Source organism: Nannospalax galili, unplaced genomic scaffold (assembly GCF_000622305.1).
Source record: "Nannospalax galili isolate Female #2095 unplaced genomic scaffold, S.galili_v1.0 scaffold1654, whole genome shotgun sequence".
NCBI lineage: Eukaryota > Metazoa > Chordata > Mammalia > Rodentia > Spalacidae > Nannospalax > Nannospalax galili.
In genome coordinates, this window is record NW_008334135.1 from 502,879 (window position 1) to 516,783 (window position 13,905).

Sequence of the window (13,905 nt, forward strand, 5' to 3'; positions counted from 1 at the left end):
TATATATAATGACAAGCACTATGTGGTTTCTTATTCTTTGCACATTGGACAGTTGTATGTGTCTTGGGTTAATCACCATCTATTGCATGAAACAAGCTTCTGTGGTAAGAGTGGAAAGATGCATTAGTCTATAGTCATAACAGTAAGTTGTTAGGAGTTGGTTTAATACTATGGATATTTAGCAAAATATTATTAGTAGACTCTCTTCTGTTACCAGTGACCTGTCTAGCTACAGGTTCTTAGTCTTAATGTCAGGATTGGATATGGACACCATCTTGTGAAGTAGACCTCAAATCTGATCAGAAAGTGGTTGGTCCCTCCCATAACATCTGTGCCACCACTGCACCAATGGACATAGCTTCCTGGGACAGTTGATGTTGTAACTCACAGGATTCATACATGGGCAAGTCACTTATCACCCTTTTCTTATGGTAGCTTGCATAGAACCTCCCAGCACTATGAAAGTTAGTCAGTAGAAATGGAGATTTGAAATCAGTATCAGCTTAATTTCTCCTTATTTGTTGCACAGTTCACATATACAATGTCTTCAGCAGTAAGGAATTCTCATGAAGTACTTGTGGTAGCTAAGTGCATGGGCAAAGTCCAGTAATGTTTGAGGGGTCATAGGACCCCTGGTCAAGAGTTTCAAAAGAGGGAGTCCATTCCTGGCATTTGGCTTTTTCTTTGCATGCCTCTGGTGTCTAGTAGGGGACTGTCCATCTGTTTTAGCAATACCCTTTCATCTCTTTTTATAATTTATATGTATAAATTTAAGAGCTTCTATGGTGGTATGTTTTTATATGAATTTTTCTGAAGAATTTAGTTTTAGCTATCCCACTCCATACTCCCTCCTTGGACCTGCTCTCGAATAACCTACCTTATTTAACAATCAAACTCCATTATTTTCCTTCCCCTATATGTACCTCTGATTACTACCTCCTTCTCCATGAAGCCTATCCAGACCATGGTCATTTTTTGTTTTCCTGAACTCTGTGGATTTTTAAATTGAAACACACATATCATTTGTAATTATACATGAAATATGTTCAATGTAACTCGCTATGAACCTATAATTTTCCACTTGATCTCAGCAAATACAGCATTAAAATTAATAAAAATATTCACAGTTGGCTGAATATTTATCAGAACATATATTGCAACCATAGACAATCATTGTCCTTTAATTAATATATATAAGGAATATCATTACTATATCATACCTTACAAAAGAATAGACACATCTAAGAAAATATTTTCTTACCAAGTTGTCTCATCAGAACCCCCTTAATCTCTTTATTCCTCAGGCTGTAGATGAGGGGGTTCAACATTGGGATCACAACCATGTAGAACACAGACACCACTTTGTTCTGGTCAGTGGAGTAGCTGGATTTGGGCATCACATAAATGAATGTGACAGTACCATAGAACAAGGTGACCACAGTGAGGTGGGAGGAGCAGGTAGAGAAGGCCTTCTGGCGACCCTCAGTGGAGCTAATATTCAAGACTGTGATGAGGATATAGGTGTAAGAGATGGCTATGACTAACAATGTGATCACAGCAGCAGTCCCAGAAAAAAATGAGATAATAGCTGTGGGGACCTTCATATCAGAACAGGAGAGTTCAACTAAAGGGGTAAAGTCACAGAAAAAATGATTGACTATGTTTGGTCCACAGAAGACAGAAGAAAAAAAGGAAAGGGTACAGGAGGAAGCATTAAACAAACTACCTGTGTAAGATCCTATAAGCAGCTGAACACAGACTTGTGTGGACATTTTGGTTGAATAAAGCAATGGGCTACAGATTGCCACAAAGCGATCATAAGCCATGACAGCCAGAAGGAAGCACTCAAGTGTCCCAAAAAAAGCAGCTGAGTCTAGCTGGATGACACACCCAGGGTAGGAAATGGTATTCCTCTCCACCAGGAAGTTGACAAGCATATTGGGTGTGGCAGTAGATGAGTACCCAATGTCTGTAGAAGCCAAGTGACTCAGAAAAACATACATGGGGTGATGTAGCTGAGGAGAGATTCTGATTAGCAGGATTGTGCTGAGGTTTCCAAACATGGTCAACAGGTAGATGCACAGGATGATGATAAAAAGGATCACTCGAAGGACCAGGTCTTCTGTTAAGCCAAGTAAAATGAACTCTGTCACTGCAGTGTGGTTCCCACCCACCAGGAAATCCATGGGAGAAATCCGTGTAGTCATTTCCCCAAAAAAAGCTGTAAAGAAGTTACGAAGGAATTTATAAATATGTAGCTTAATATTCTTTAAAGTATACATTAACAAATAGACATGAATGGAAATTATGGAGTAACGAGGTTTTCTTCTGGACTGTTTTCACATATTGGTACACAATGAGTATGACTGAAAATTTTAAAACAGGAATACTAGAAATTACTGTCATGTAATATATGTCTCTTCTTTCCATTTATATCGGGTATAATATACATTAGTGTCTTTAAAGTAAGGATTTTAAGCGTGAAACTCATGAAAGTAGCAAAGTATTTGAAAATGGAACAAAGTTCCAGAATATACAAGCATGGGGTTTTGTGATGACATAAACATTTGATAACTGTAAGTGAATACTTACCAAATCATTGGCTGGAGATTTAAATTTGTGTGTAGTGTTATTTTCAGTTCCATGAAATCAATTTATTCCAATTTAGAGTTGAGAAAATTTAATTTGAAAATATCATGTAATGTAAGTCTACATGTATGCAGGCAGGTTGACATTAGGCAATTCCTCTTAGTGATTATACCATACATGAAGCATTTACAATGAAGTTAAGGTACCATGGAAATTAAGACACACAGCATGGCAGGCTTTCAGCTTCCTGATTATTAATTAATAAAACGTTTACTTGAGTTGTGGAATTGATTATACATTCTATCAGTTAAGCAAGGACATTAATCAACTTTTAAGAAATAATTGTCTTGTTAGAAATGAAAAGAAATATAAATAACGAAAAATATGAGAATTACCTAGTTTAAATATATTAAATATTTTACATACTTCTAATTAAATCAATATTTCTTTGAAATATCAAAGTATTATCTTGTAGACGTGTGAATAATATTTAGAACATTATTTTAGTGTTTATTTACACCAAATCTTTTCCTAGCCTAAATATGTTTTCTAACTGAAGCGTGTTGAAGTGAAATAGTCTGATTTTAAAGAGGACACTAGTGAATAAATATTCACCTAAAAGGCTAATATGTTTGTTGGGCTTCACCTGGTAGATGGAGGTTGACTCTCAACTGTTGAGATTTTTGGCTCCTATTCTCCTGTCGTCCACAGGAGGACAATGTCTGGACCCTGTGAGGCTTCAACATTCAGTGAACAATGCAGGACAATCTATTAGACATTCACTGACTGTAAGCCATCCATGCACTTCAAGCTGGTGAACTTATTATCATTTTGGCTGAGTGCTAAATTTATATACTTTTAAAGACCATATTGAGTTTTTGTTTTGTTAGTGGACTAATAAATAATATTTGAAAACTTAGTTTTTTCCTGATTATTCAGAAGAATTTAACTATGGGAATGTAAGCTGATTCTACAAGAGTTCTCTTTTATCTTTTGCTAAATGACAGCATGAATACTACTGACTTCTTTCTCAACTCTGGATTGTTCACACAGATATGTTTTTCTTAAAAAAAAGATACAATTTTAATGAATAAGGTATTCTCCTTTTAACCACAAACCCGAAATCTTACCTTTTGAAATTAGAGTTTCTTGTGGCGTTAGTGAAATATTTTATGATTTTATAGCTGCTAAGCTGTCTCCCATGTCACTGTTTTTTGCTGAGGATCAGTCTCTGAAGAGGCTCTGGATTCAAATATGAACTCAAATCACCTGGGATCATGAACTCATTCTCAGATGAGCACTGCTTAGTTCATGCCACACAATCACAGCTGACTGTCAAGGAGGCTGTCAATCACATGTGGTATATTTTTCTTTTTATATAAGTACTGGGACTGTTTTACTTGATTATTATAGGAAGTATATGCTAACGAACTGTTAGAAATGAATATTTATTCTAAGTGTATCTGGTATTTGAAGTGAGAAGAAAGCAAGCCAACACTGTAAAATGGATTACTAAACTTAGTACATTTTGTTTTTTTAACAAGAATTTTAGATATTTAAATAAAAAGTGTTAAAATTATTAAACTGTATTTAAAATTAAGAAGAAAAACTTTCAGAGAATTCCTGGCAATACTGATTTATTGTCCTTGTATCTCACACATAAATATGTGAGGAATTTGAAAAAAAACTGAGAAATTTACTAGTATTTACTAATATTTCACTGTAAGCTATAACCTAAATTTTATCATTTCTCAATAAGAATACATTGTTCATATGTTAATAAATTAGAAAGCAATGTTTCTCAGGAAGCACATTAGCCACGGGCATCTCATCTCCTGGCTAAAGAAGTTCTTTCATTGAACTCTGCTGCAAATAGCCAATGTTGGTGTCAGAAGATGGGAACACACATCTAGCTCCTACGGGTATACAAATTCCATCCCAATAGATGATCTCACTGTAATGAAGACATCTTAAGAAATTTTAATGTCTGTTCCATTTTGTATTTTCTCTTAGATTATATTTGTTCACTATATATAGATATAATGAATCAATATGCACATTGAAGATGTATTTAAAAAACTATATTGAATAAAACTTATGTTCTCAAATGTCTTTCAGTGTGGTTCATCCACTAGTGCCTGGCTAACCTACCCAGAGTCACACCCTTAAAGAAGATTGACTGTCCCCTCCTCACACCTATCAGTTGCCAATTGTTTTTCAGCTAGGGTTGAGGTTTCTTAACAACTTCCCCAATTCTATGCTGATGTTTTTTATGACTTGAGTTTATGTGGAATGCTGTCATCACTGCTGTTAGTTCATAGGAATAACTGCCCAGCTGTCTGAATATCTCCATTTCCTTGTGGTTATGCAACAATTCTGACTCAAAATATTTCTGTTCCCTCTTCACAATGATCCCTAAGCCTTGGGACACTTGATATAAGTGTCCATTCAGAAATAAGCCCTATGCAGGTTCTTATTCGCTACACATTGGATGGTTGTGTGTCACTTGGGTTAATAACCACCTGATGCATGAGACAGTTTCTCTGTTAAGAGTAGAAAAATTCATTAATCTACAGGTATAATAATAAGTTCATGCATGAATACACATACAAAAAATAGTAATAGATTTACAACCAACAAGGACATGAAGACCTCAGTTCTACAGATGCAAGGAATTGAATTCCTCCATAAGAGGAGCTAATAAATAAATCTGAGCTTCACTTATGGATAAGCCGATCTGACCCCTGCACTCTAGTCCTGTAAGATTCTGAGGAAAAGAAAGTCATCATGCTTGGATTTCTGAGCTATGTGACTCGAGCTGACATTGAAGAAGCCACTATGAGTTGGAGCCAAAGCTAAGTGTTGGTTTAATACTATGCCTATTTAGCAAAATATTATTAGTAGGCTATCTCCTGTGGCCAGTGACCTGGTAAGCCAAAAGTTCCTAATCCTGATCTCAGTGTCAGGTAAGGACACCGTCTTGTGAAGTGGACCTAAAATTCAATCAGAAAGTGATTGTTTCCTCCCATAACATCTGTGCCTCCATCTCACTGACAGACATATCTTGCTAGGATAGTGGATGTTGTAGTTCACAGGACTCTCACATGGGCAAGGTCAGTAATGACCCATTTTATTTTCCTTGGTACTTGCATAGCACACCTTAGTACTATGAAAGTTAGTCAGTAGAGATGGAGATTTTAAGTCAGGACTATCTTTTTTTTTCCTTGTTTGCTCCACAATTCATATATGCAGTGTTGAAGGAAACCAAATAGTATAAAGAGAAGATATTGGGAAACATAGATTTAACTGGACAAGCTGCTTTGGAAGGTCACAAGCAGGTTGGAGAAATGCCATGAAGTTATTGCACACAAGGAACTCTATGGAGTTGTTGGTCAGCACACTGACCAACACAACAGCCTTCATCTTGAGTTTGTTATTCCAAAGCCCAGAATGTCCTCGAAAATAGTCAGTAGACATAAGCAGGACTTTGCACCTAGATAACAGCTGGGAAAATGCAGCTGGGAAAAATGTTTGTACCCCATGAGAAATCATGTACTGTGCTTCTGCTTCTCATACTTTGTTTTGCAAGGCCAAAAAAAGAAAAAGCCAAAAGGCACTTGGGGATCTTCACCCTGGAGGTGCTAGGCCCTCTGCTATCACTGAATTGAACATTCCCATGTCCTTGGTTACTTTCGGGTCTGAACAACAACAGCTGGTGCCTGGAACAGCCACCTGAAAGACACCGCACATTCACTAAGGAGTCAGGCACTAAAAGCATTGTTAAAAGGCTCTGGGTAAAGTTAAAGGTTCTACATATAATGAATTATTTAAGCAAGTGCATAAGCATAAGGACAGAGATGCCAAAGATTCCACCAGAAAACTCCTATAAATGATTAACACTTTCAGGAAAGTGGCAAGTTACAAATATGAATAAACTTTACCAAAGACATTAAAGATTGCAACAATGAAAATTTTAAATCTGTAAAGAAAGAGATTGAGGAAGACACCACAAGGTGGAGGGACCTCACATGCTCATGGATTACAAGAATTAATATTATGAAAATGACCATCCTACCAAAAGCCATTTATAGATTCAATACAATGCCAATCAAAATCCCAATGACATTCTTAGTAGAATTGGAAAAAGTATCCTAAGATTCATATGGAAGTACAAAAGACCTCAAGTACCCAAAGCAACCCTGAGCACGAAGAGCAATGCTGGGGGATTACTATACAAGATTTTAAACTATGTTACAGAGCTATAGGCATTAAAAACAATACGGTACTGGCACAAAAATAGACCTGTGGATCATTGGAATAAACTGAAGACACAAATATGAGTAAATGCAATTTCAGCCACCTGATATTTGACAAAGGGGCCAAGAACATTCACTGGAGGAAAGACAGCATGTTCAGCAAATGGTGCTGGCAAAACTGGATCTCCACCTGTAGAAGAATGAAATTAAACCCCTGCCTTTCACCTTGCACAAAAGTCAACTCTAAATGGATCAAATACCTCAAAATGAAGCCTGAAACTCTGAAACAGTTAGAAGAAAACATTGGCTATAACCTACAAGATATAGGTGTATGAAAGGATTTTCTAAACCGGACATCAATTGTTCCGGAAACGTCAAGAATCAACAAATGGGACCTCATTAAACTAAAAAGCTTCTGTACATCAAAAGACACAGCCAAGGAAGTGAAGAGAAAACCCACAGATTGGGAGAAAATCTTCACCAGCAACACATCTGACAGAGGTTTAACACAGAATATATAATGAAGTCAAAAAACCAAAGGATCAAGAAAGGAATTAACACAATTAAAAGATGGGCTAAGGAACTGAACAGAGTTCTCAAAAGAAGAATTAAAGATGGCTAAGAAGCACCTTAAAGGTGTTAAACATCATAATTTGGGAAATGCAAATTAAAACCACTTTAAGATTTCATCTTAGTCCAGTCAGACTGACTAAGATCAAGAGAACAAATCATACCAAATGTTGGAGAGGATGTGGGGAAAGTGGAACACTCATCCACTGCTGGTGGGATTACAAACTTGTTCAACCCCTATAGAAAGCAGTGTGGAGAACTCTTTAAAAACTACAAATGAACCTAAATTTGACCCAGTTATATCACCCCTTGGCATATACCCAAAGAACTCATCCTATTGCAGAGACACTTGACATCCATGTTCATTGCTGCTCTTTTCACAATAGCTAAGAGATGGAAGCAACCTAAATGTCCCTCAAATAATGTATGGATAATGGATAATGTATGGATACGATGGAGTTTTACTCAGCTGTCAAGAAAGATGAAATGATGAAATTTGAAGGTAAATGGATTGAACCAGAAACTTATACTAAGTGAAGTAACATAGACTGAGAAAAATAAATGACGTACATTCTCCCTCATATTTGGATACTAGCACCAAATCCTTAGAAGTGTGTATCCAGACATAACTATAATAATAGTTATAGAACCAGAATAATGAAAATGAACCAGGGAGGTAAAGGAAAAGAAATACTCTGAAAGAGAAGAACAGTGGGACAAAGTGTTAATGAGGGAGATATGGATAAAAATGGGGTTATTTTAAGGGGAGTAGGGAGGGAGGCTTATACAAGGAACCTTGGGGATAAAAGGAAAGAAGGAGCTCAAAAGAGCTGGGACCATAGGAGAATGGTATTATTAAGGGAAAAATGGGAAAAATGGGGGCACTTTAAATAGGGAAACCATGGTGGAAGGGTTAGATAATGCGAGAGATAATAATGCCTAGCTAGTTTGAAAAAAACAGAGAGAACCATATTAATCAAACAACCTACTGATAAATTATACATACAACTAGACCAAGGAATGTAATATATGTTTAGTCAAGGTTCATCTGAGAGTGTTTGGTCTTTGTCCCTGGGAACCTTTGGTCTTTGCTCAAGCTTTATCTACATAGCATATTGCAATGAAAAGTACTAGACTGGTAGAAATAACCTTGGTTGTTTAATAGCTGTACTTTGAGGCCTATATTAATTTGGTCAGAGGGACTTAAAGGACAGATTTTGCTCCTTGCCCTCCAAGGTAGACTAAGTTACAGGGGACTGTGGAGCATCTCTCAAAATGTCCTGTAACTGTGGGTAGCCACCTGTCCTCTTGATAAAGGAGGCTATGGAGACTGCACCAGATGGACTTGAACCAGTGTCCAGTCTACACAGAGGAAATATTTCCTCCATGCCTCCAAGTGAAGCTTTCCATGGTAGAGCAGGACATTTGACTTATCTTCACATAGATGGAACTAGTAGAGAAAAGGAGCCAGGGGCTCCCCCAAGCCCATGTGACTCCTGAGGAAGAGATCCTCAAGCAACTTTAAGAGCAAAAAAAATCGTTTATCTGGGCCTACTGCATGATCTTAAATACTCATAAGGAAAGTATAACCAAAGATTAAAGGGATCAATATAATTCTTTAAGAGTACATGTGTATATCTAAAGGCTACATAACAATAAACAATACCAGACAGGAGATACCTTCCTTTGAGTTGTTGGCCAGGGGCCCCAAGAGACTCCAAGACAGTAACCCAGAAATGGGTTAGAACTGGGAAAAAAGAACAGCAGACACCAATCTTATCTAAAGGAGTATTGGCAATTGCTTGCTGCTAGAGGAGGAAGAGCTGATCTTCCTAAAACAAGGAACTCTAGATAGGCTGACTAGACTCAGCAGATGGACAAGCACTGGGGATCAGCTGGGGGCAATGATAACACAGTGGATAATAACAGGGATGACAGAGTATATGGGCTCCAGCGGGGGGAGCATGGGAGGCTGTCACTTGTGATGTGGATGTATAGATGAATACGATTGTTTGTGATGTTCTGTATGAAATACACAGAAAAAAATCAATAAAAAAATGAGTTATATTTGTAGAAGAAAAATTAATTTACTTGGTATCAAATTAACTTATAAGTTAAGCCTCATACAAACTAAAACTATTAAATTAGCCTAAAATATTTTTCTAGGTCAAAATATTATCTGTTTAATCCTTATCTTAATTCTTGTTCTATATTATCTTTCTTTATACTTTAAAATATGCTAATTTTAAGTGATAATTACTTCTACTCCAGGAAATATGCTCAATATTTTGCGACAACAGTCTCTTTAAAGTCAATAAACAGGTACATCACGGGCCATATCTTTACAAAGCTTATGTAAAAAAATCTCTAAACATTTAGAAGATTAATTACTTATCCAGTGTTCACACATTGTACTAGTATGTTTGATTTGGATATTCATCTATCCATATGGATAAAAAACCGGAATACTTGTTACTTAATGGTCCTCAACAAATACTGGGTTTGTTTATTAATGTTGTTGTGTCTCAGGGTATTAATGGAAAAAAAAGGGTTAAAAAGTCAAAGTGAGTAAAACTAAGATGGTTGGATATTTCCAGAATAAAAGGGATAACAAAAACATTTAAACAAGTTTGTTGAAAGTCTAAACAGGTTTATAGAAATGCAGGGTTGTTGTTATAATAATTCCTGTTACAGACCTGGGTTTGTTTATTAATGTTGTTGTGTCTCAGGGTATTAATGGAAAAAAAAGGGTTAAAAAGTCAAAGTGAGTAAAACTAAGATGGTTGGATATTTCCAGAATAAAAGGGATAACAAAAACATTTAAACAAGTTTGTTGAAAGTCTAAACAGGTTTATAGAAATGCAGGGTTGTTGTTATAATAATTCCTGTTACAGACCCAAATTTTTTCAGTTCACTTTTCTGACTTGACCTGGACACTCAGCCCCAGTCTTGGATGCAAACAAATATTAGAGTTACCTGTAACAAGGAAAGATGTCCTTTATGTTTCTCTGTATTATACACATATTACTTTTGGTGTTTTCCTTTACCCATAAAAAATAATTTGGCTCAAGAAAATCTAGGTTTTGCCTCCTGGAACCAGAGAGGACAATAGCATTATTGACAGGAAGGAGAAATTTAACTCTGCAAGAATTTCATGTCATTAAGTTCTGATTTCACAAAAAGATTTTAATATCATGGCATCTGTAACCAAACCTTTTAGGATTTTAGCAGGACAACAAATAGCACAATTGCTAATTTTGCCCTACAATAAATGAAAAATAGACCTTGTTGAAAGAAAAGGAGGTTTTGGAAATACAGGTAAGAATATTTTTTGGGGAGATATTTTTACATGATTCTAGACCAATTATGAAAATTACTATTAGGAATTTGGAATTTAAAGGATTGGTAGATACCTGTGAAGATGTGTCTATTATTGCTCAGTCCCTGTAGCCAAAAGAAGGGTCAAAAAGGGCTGTTTAAGCAACTTTTGCAGGTATAGGAACAATTTCACAAATATATCAAAGTAATAAGGAAGTAAAATATCTGGGACCTGAAGATCAATTGGCATATCTTAAACCTTATATACAGATGTAGGGATTAATCTTTGGAGTATAGATATTTTGCAACAGTGGGGGACATCTTTAAATACTCCCACAATATTGAAAGCTGCAAAAAATATCATGATGAATTTGAATTATAATCCTATGAAATGATTAGTGAAACATGAACAAAGGGAACACCAAATAAAGTAGAGAAGTTAAAAGTGTAATAGACAAGGCTTAGGCTATCCACATTTCTAATGGCAGCCACTAAGGCAAGATATGCCCTTCCATTAACATGGAAAGCTCAACAACCTATTTGGGTGGAACAATGGCCACTAACCCAGGAAAAGCTTGCTACTCTTCAATTTGTCAAAGAGCAGTTAGACAAAGAACATACTGAACCTTCCTCTAGTCCTTGGAACTTCACTGTGTTTGTTGTAAAAGAGAATTCAGGAAAGTGGATAATGCTAAGAAAAATTAATGTACTAATTCAACCTATCAGAGCTTTGCAGCCTGGACTGCTGCAGCCAAGTATGACACCCAAAGACTGGATTCTTATAATACTAGATTTAAATGACTGTTTTTTTTCACAATTCCTTTGCAGCCACATGGTAGAGAAAAATTTCCTTTTACTATCCCTTCATATAATAATGAAAAACCTACTGAAAAATATTGTTGCGTAGGCATCCTTTGAAAAGCTAGAACTGAATGGGGGTAGGTCTGGAGACTGACAGAGAGATGTTGAGCACTGGGAAAAACGGGAGGAGCGGCAAACCATGGTGGAGAAGGCACAGGCCCAGCGACTTAGTGGCATGGAGTTCAAAGTTTAGCCAAAATGTAGAAGATGGGGCATGGGACTTTGTAAGACACTTCCCTGAACATCATAAACCATGCTAAAACCCAAATAGAATGTATTATGTCAGTTTTGTCAATCCGCATCAGGACCTGGAAACCTAGGAATCTCAGAGAGCATGCAGGTCTCTCTGGAGGGAAGCGTATTTGGCCAGACAGATTTATCAAAGGAAAGTTCTCCCTCAAGGAATGGTAAATAGCCCTACAATGTCTCAGACCTATATAAATATGCTTATGGATGTAGTTAGGAAAAAATACAGTGAGGGAATGGTTATTCATTAGATGGATGATATTCTTTTTGCTGCCCTTAGCCCAGGTATTTAGAAGAACGGTATCAATTTGCTGAAAAACAATTGCAACTATATGAACTAAAAATGGCTCCAGAAAAGTTGCAGAGTAGCTTTCCATACAAATATTTAGGTAATAGTATACAACCTCCCAAAAAAACCCTAAAAAAAAGCCGCTAAAGATAGCTAAGAAGAAACGATCAATTAACCACCCTAAATGACTTTCAAAAATTAGTAGCAGATATAAATTGGTTGACCCCTCTTTGGGGATACCTATATACACCTTAACTCATTTATTTAATACTTTAATGTGAGATAGTAAACTAGGCAGTCTTAGACAACTAACTAAGGAAGCAATAAAAGAACTTTCATGGATAGAAGAACGCATTCAACAAACTACTCTTGACATTATCAATTTACAAAAAGAAATTTCTCTAATTGTTTTTCCTTCAAAACATTCCCTTACTGAAGTGTTTTACCAAGACCACTATACTATTATTGAATGAATTTTCTCCCTAATAAAGCAAATAAAAAATTAACAACTTACAGAGAGAAAATTGCTAAATTGATATATAAAGGGAGAATTGGGTTCGGACAGATTAAGAGGACAATATCCTTACACCATTATAGTGCCATTTACTACAGATGAGCAAAAAAGATTATGTTCAATAAATGAAGACTGGAAAATAGCTCTTAGTCACTACTTATGGAATACTATACAGTATTACCCACTGAATGAAATAATTTCTTTTCTAAAGCATACCATATTCTCTTGAATAAGGTCATATCTTAACATTCTAGTACTGATGTGGAAACTTACTATACATGTGAAAATAAAACAGGAATGGTTGGATTTACTGAGACTATTTAAAAAATATTTTCAAACCCCTTACCATTCAGTACAAAAGGCAGAGGTAGCAGTGATTATTTTGTTGTTATCCTCAATTGATAATAAAATGATTATAATTATTTCTTCTTAATATGCAGAATATACTGTTAAACATATTTCAAGTCGCACTTCCACCACAAGATAATAAGATTTACCTTTATTTCATGAATTACAACAGTTGTTACAAAATCAAAACAGTTGTTACCTATTTATATAACACATATTAGGGCTCATACAAATTTACCAGGGTCCATGGCTTCAATGAATGACAAAATAGATAAACTCTTGTTAGGTAATGTAGATTTATTAAATGAAGCATATGATTTTCATATTAGTAGCCATTCTAATTGGATGTCTTTATACAAGAATTTTAATATTACCAGAGCTCATGGCAAACAAGTCATGAAAATTGCCCAACTTGCTCAAAAATTTGTAACATACCATTACCTGAAGGAAAAAATCCCCGAAAGGAGTGACCTAATGACATCTGGCACATGGATGTAGTACATGTATCCAATTTTGGGCATTTTCAGTATGTTAATCATTCCACAGAGACATACTCAAGTTTCCAACAAGCAACACCATTAACAAAAGAAAAAGCAGACGCTGCAATCTTATATATAATGGAAGCCTTTTATATTATGGGTGTGCCACAACAAATAAAGACAGATAATGCACCTGCTTATGTGTCACAGAGCTTGCAAGAATTTTTGGAGCATTGCAAAATTAAACATGTTACAAGAATCCCTTACAACCCCCAAGGACAAGCTATTATTGAAAGGTCAAATAGGACCTTTAAAGTTATGCTCATTAAACAAAACAGGGAAGATGGGGTACTGTCACCAGAAGTCCTTACATACAAAGCCTTTACACTTTGAAGTTTTTAAACCTTAATGCAGATAATATTACAGTAGCAGAAA

General features: G+C 35.9%; 1 protein-coding gene across 1 annotated transcript; it reads right to left on the reverse strand.

The window, feature by feature from the left end:
- Positions 1-1,241: 1,241 nt before the first annotated feature.
- Positions 1,242-2,186, reverse strand: LOC103730976 (olfactory receptor 502-like). The gene has a single exon (XM_008829288.1). It carries the CDS (start codon positions 2,184-2,186, stop codon positions 1,242-1,244), a length of 945 nt encoding a protein of 314 aa, XP_008827510.1.
- Positions 2,187-13,905: the final 11,719 nt, after the last annotated feature.

What these genes read in the sequence shown, in the direction of transcription:
- LOC103730976 (XM_008829288.1), bottom strand. Translation starts at nt 2,186, where the DNA reads ATGGATTTCCTGGTGGGTGGGAACCACACTGCAGTGACAGAGTTCATT.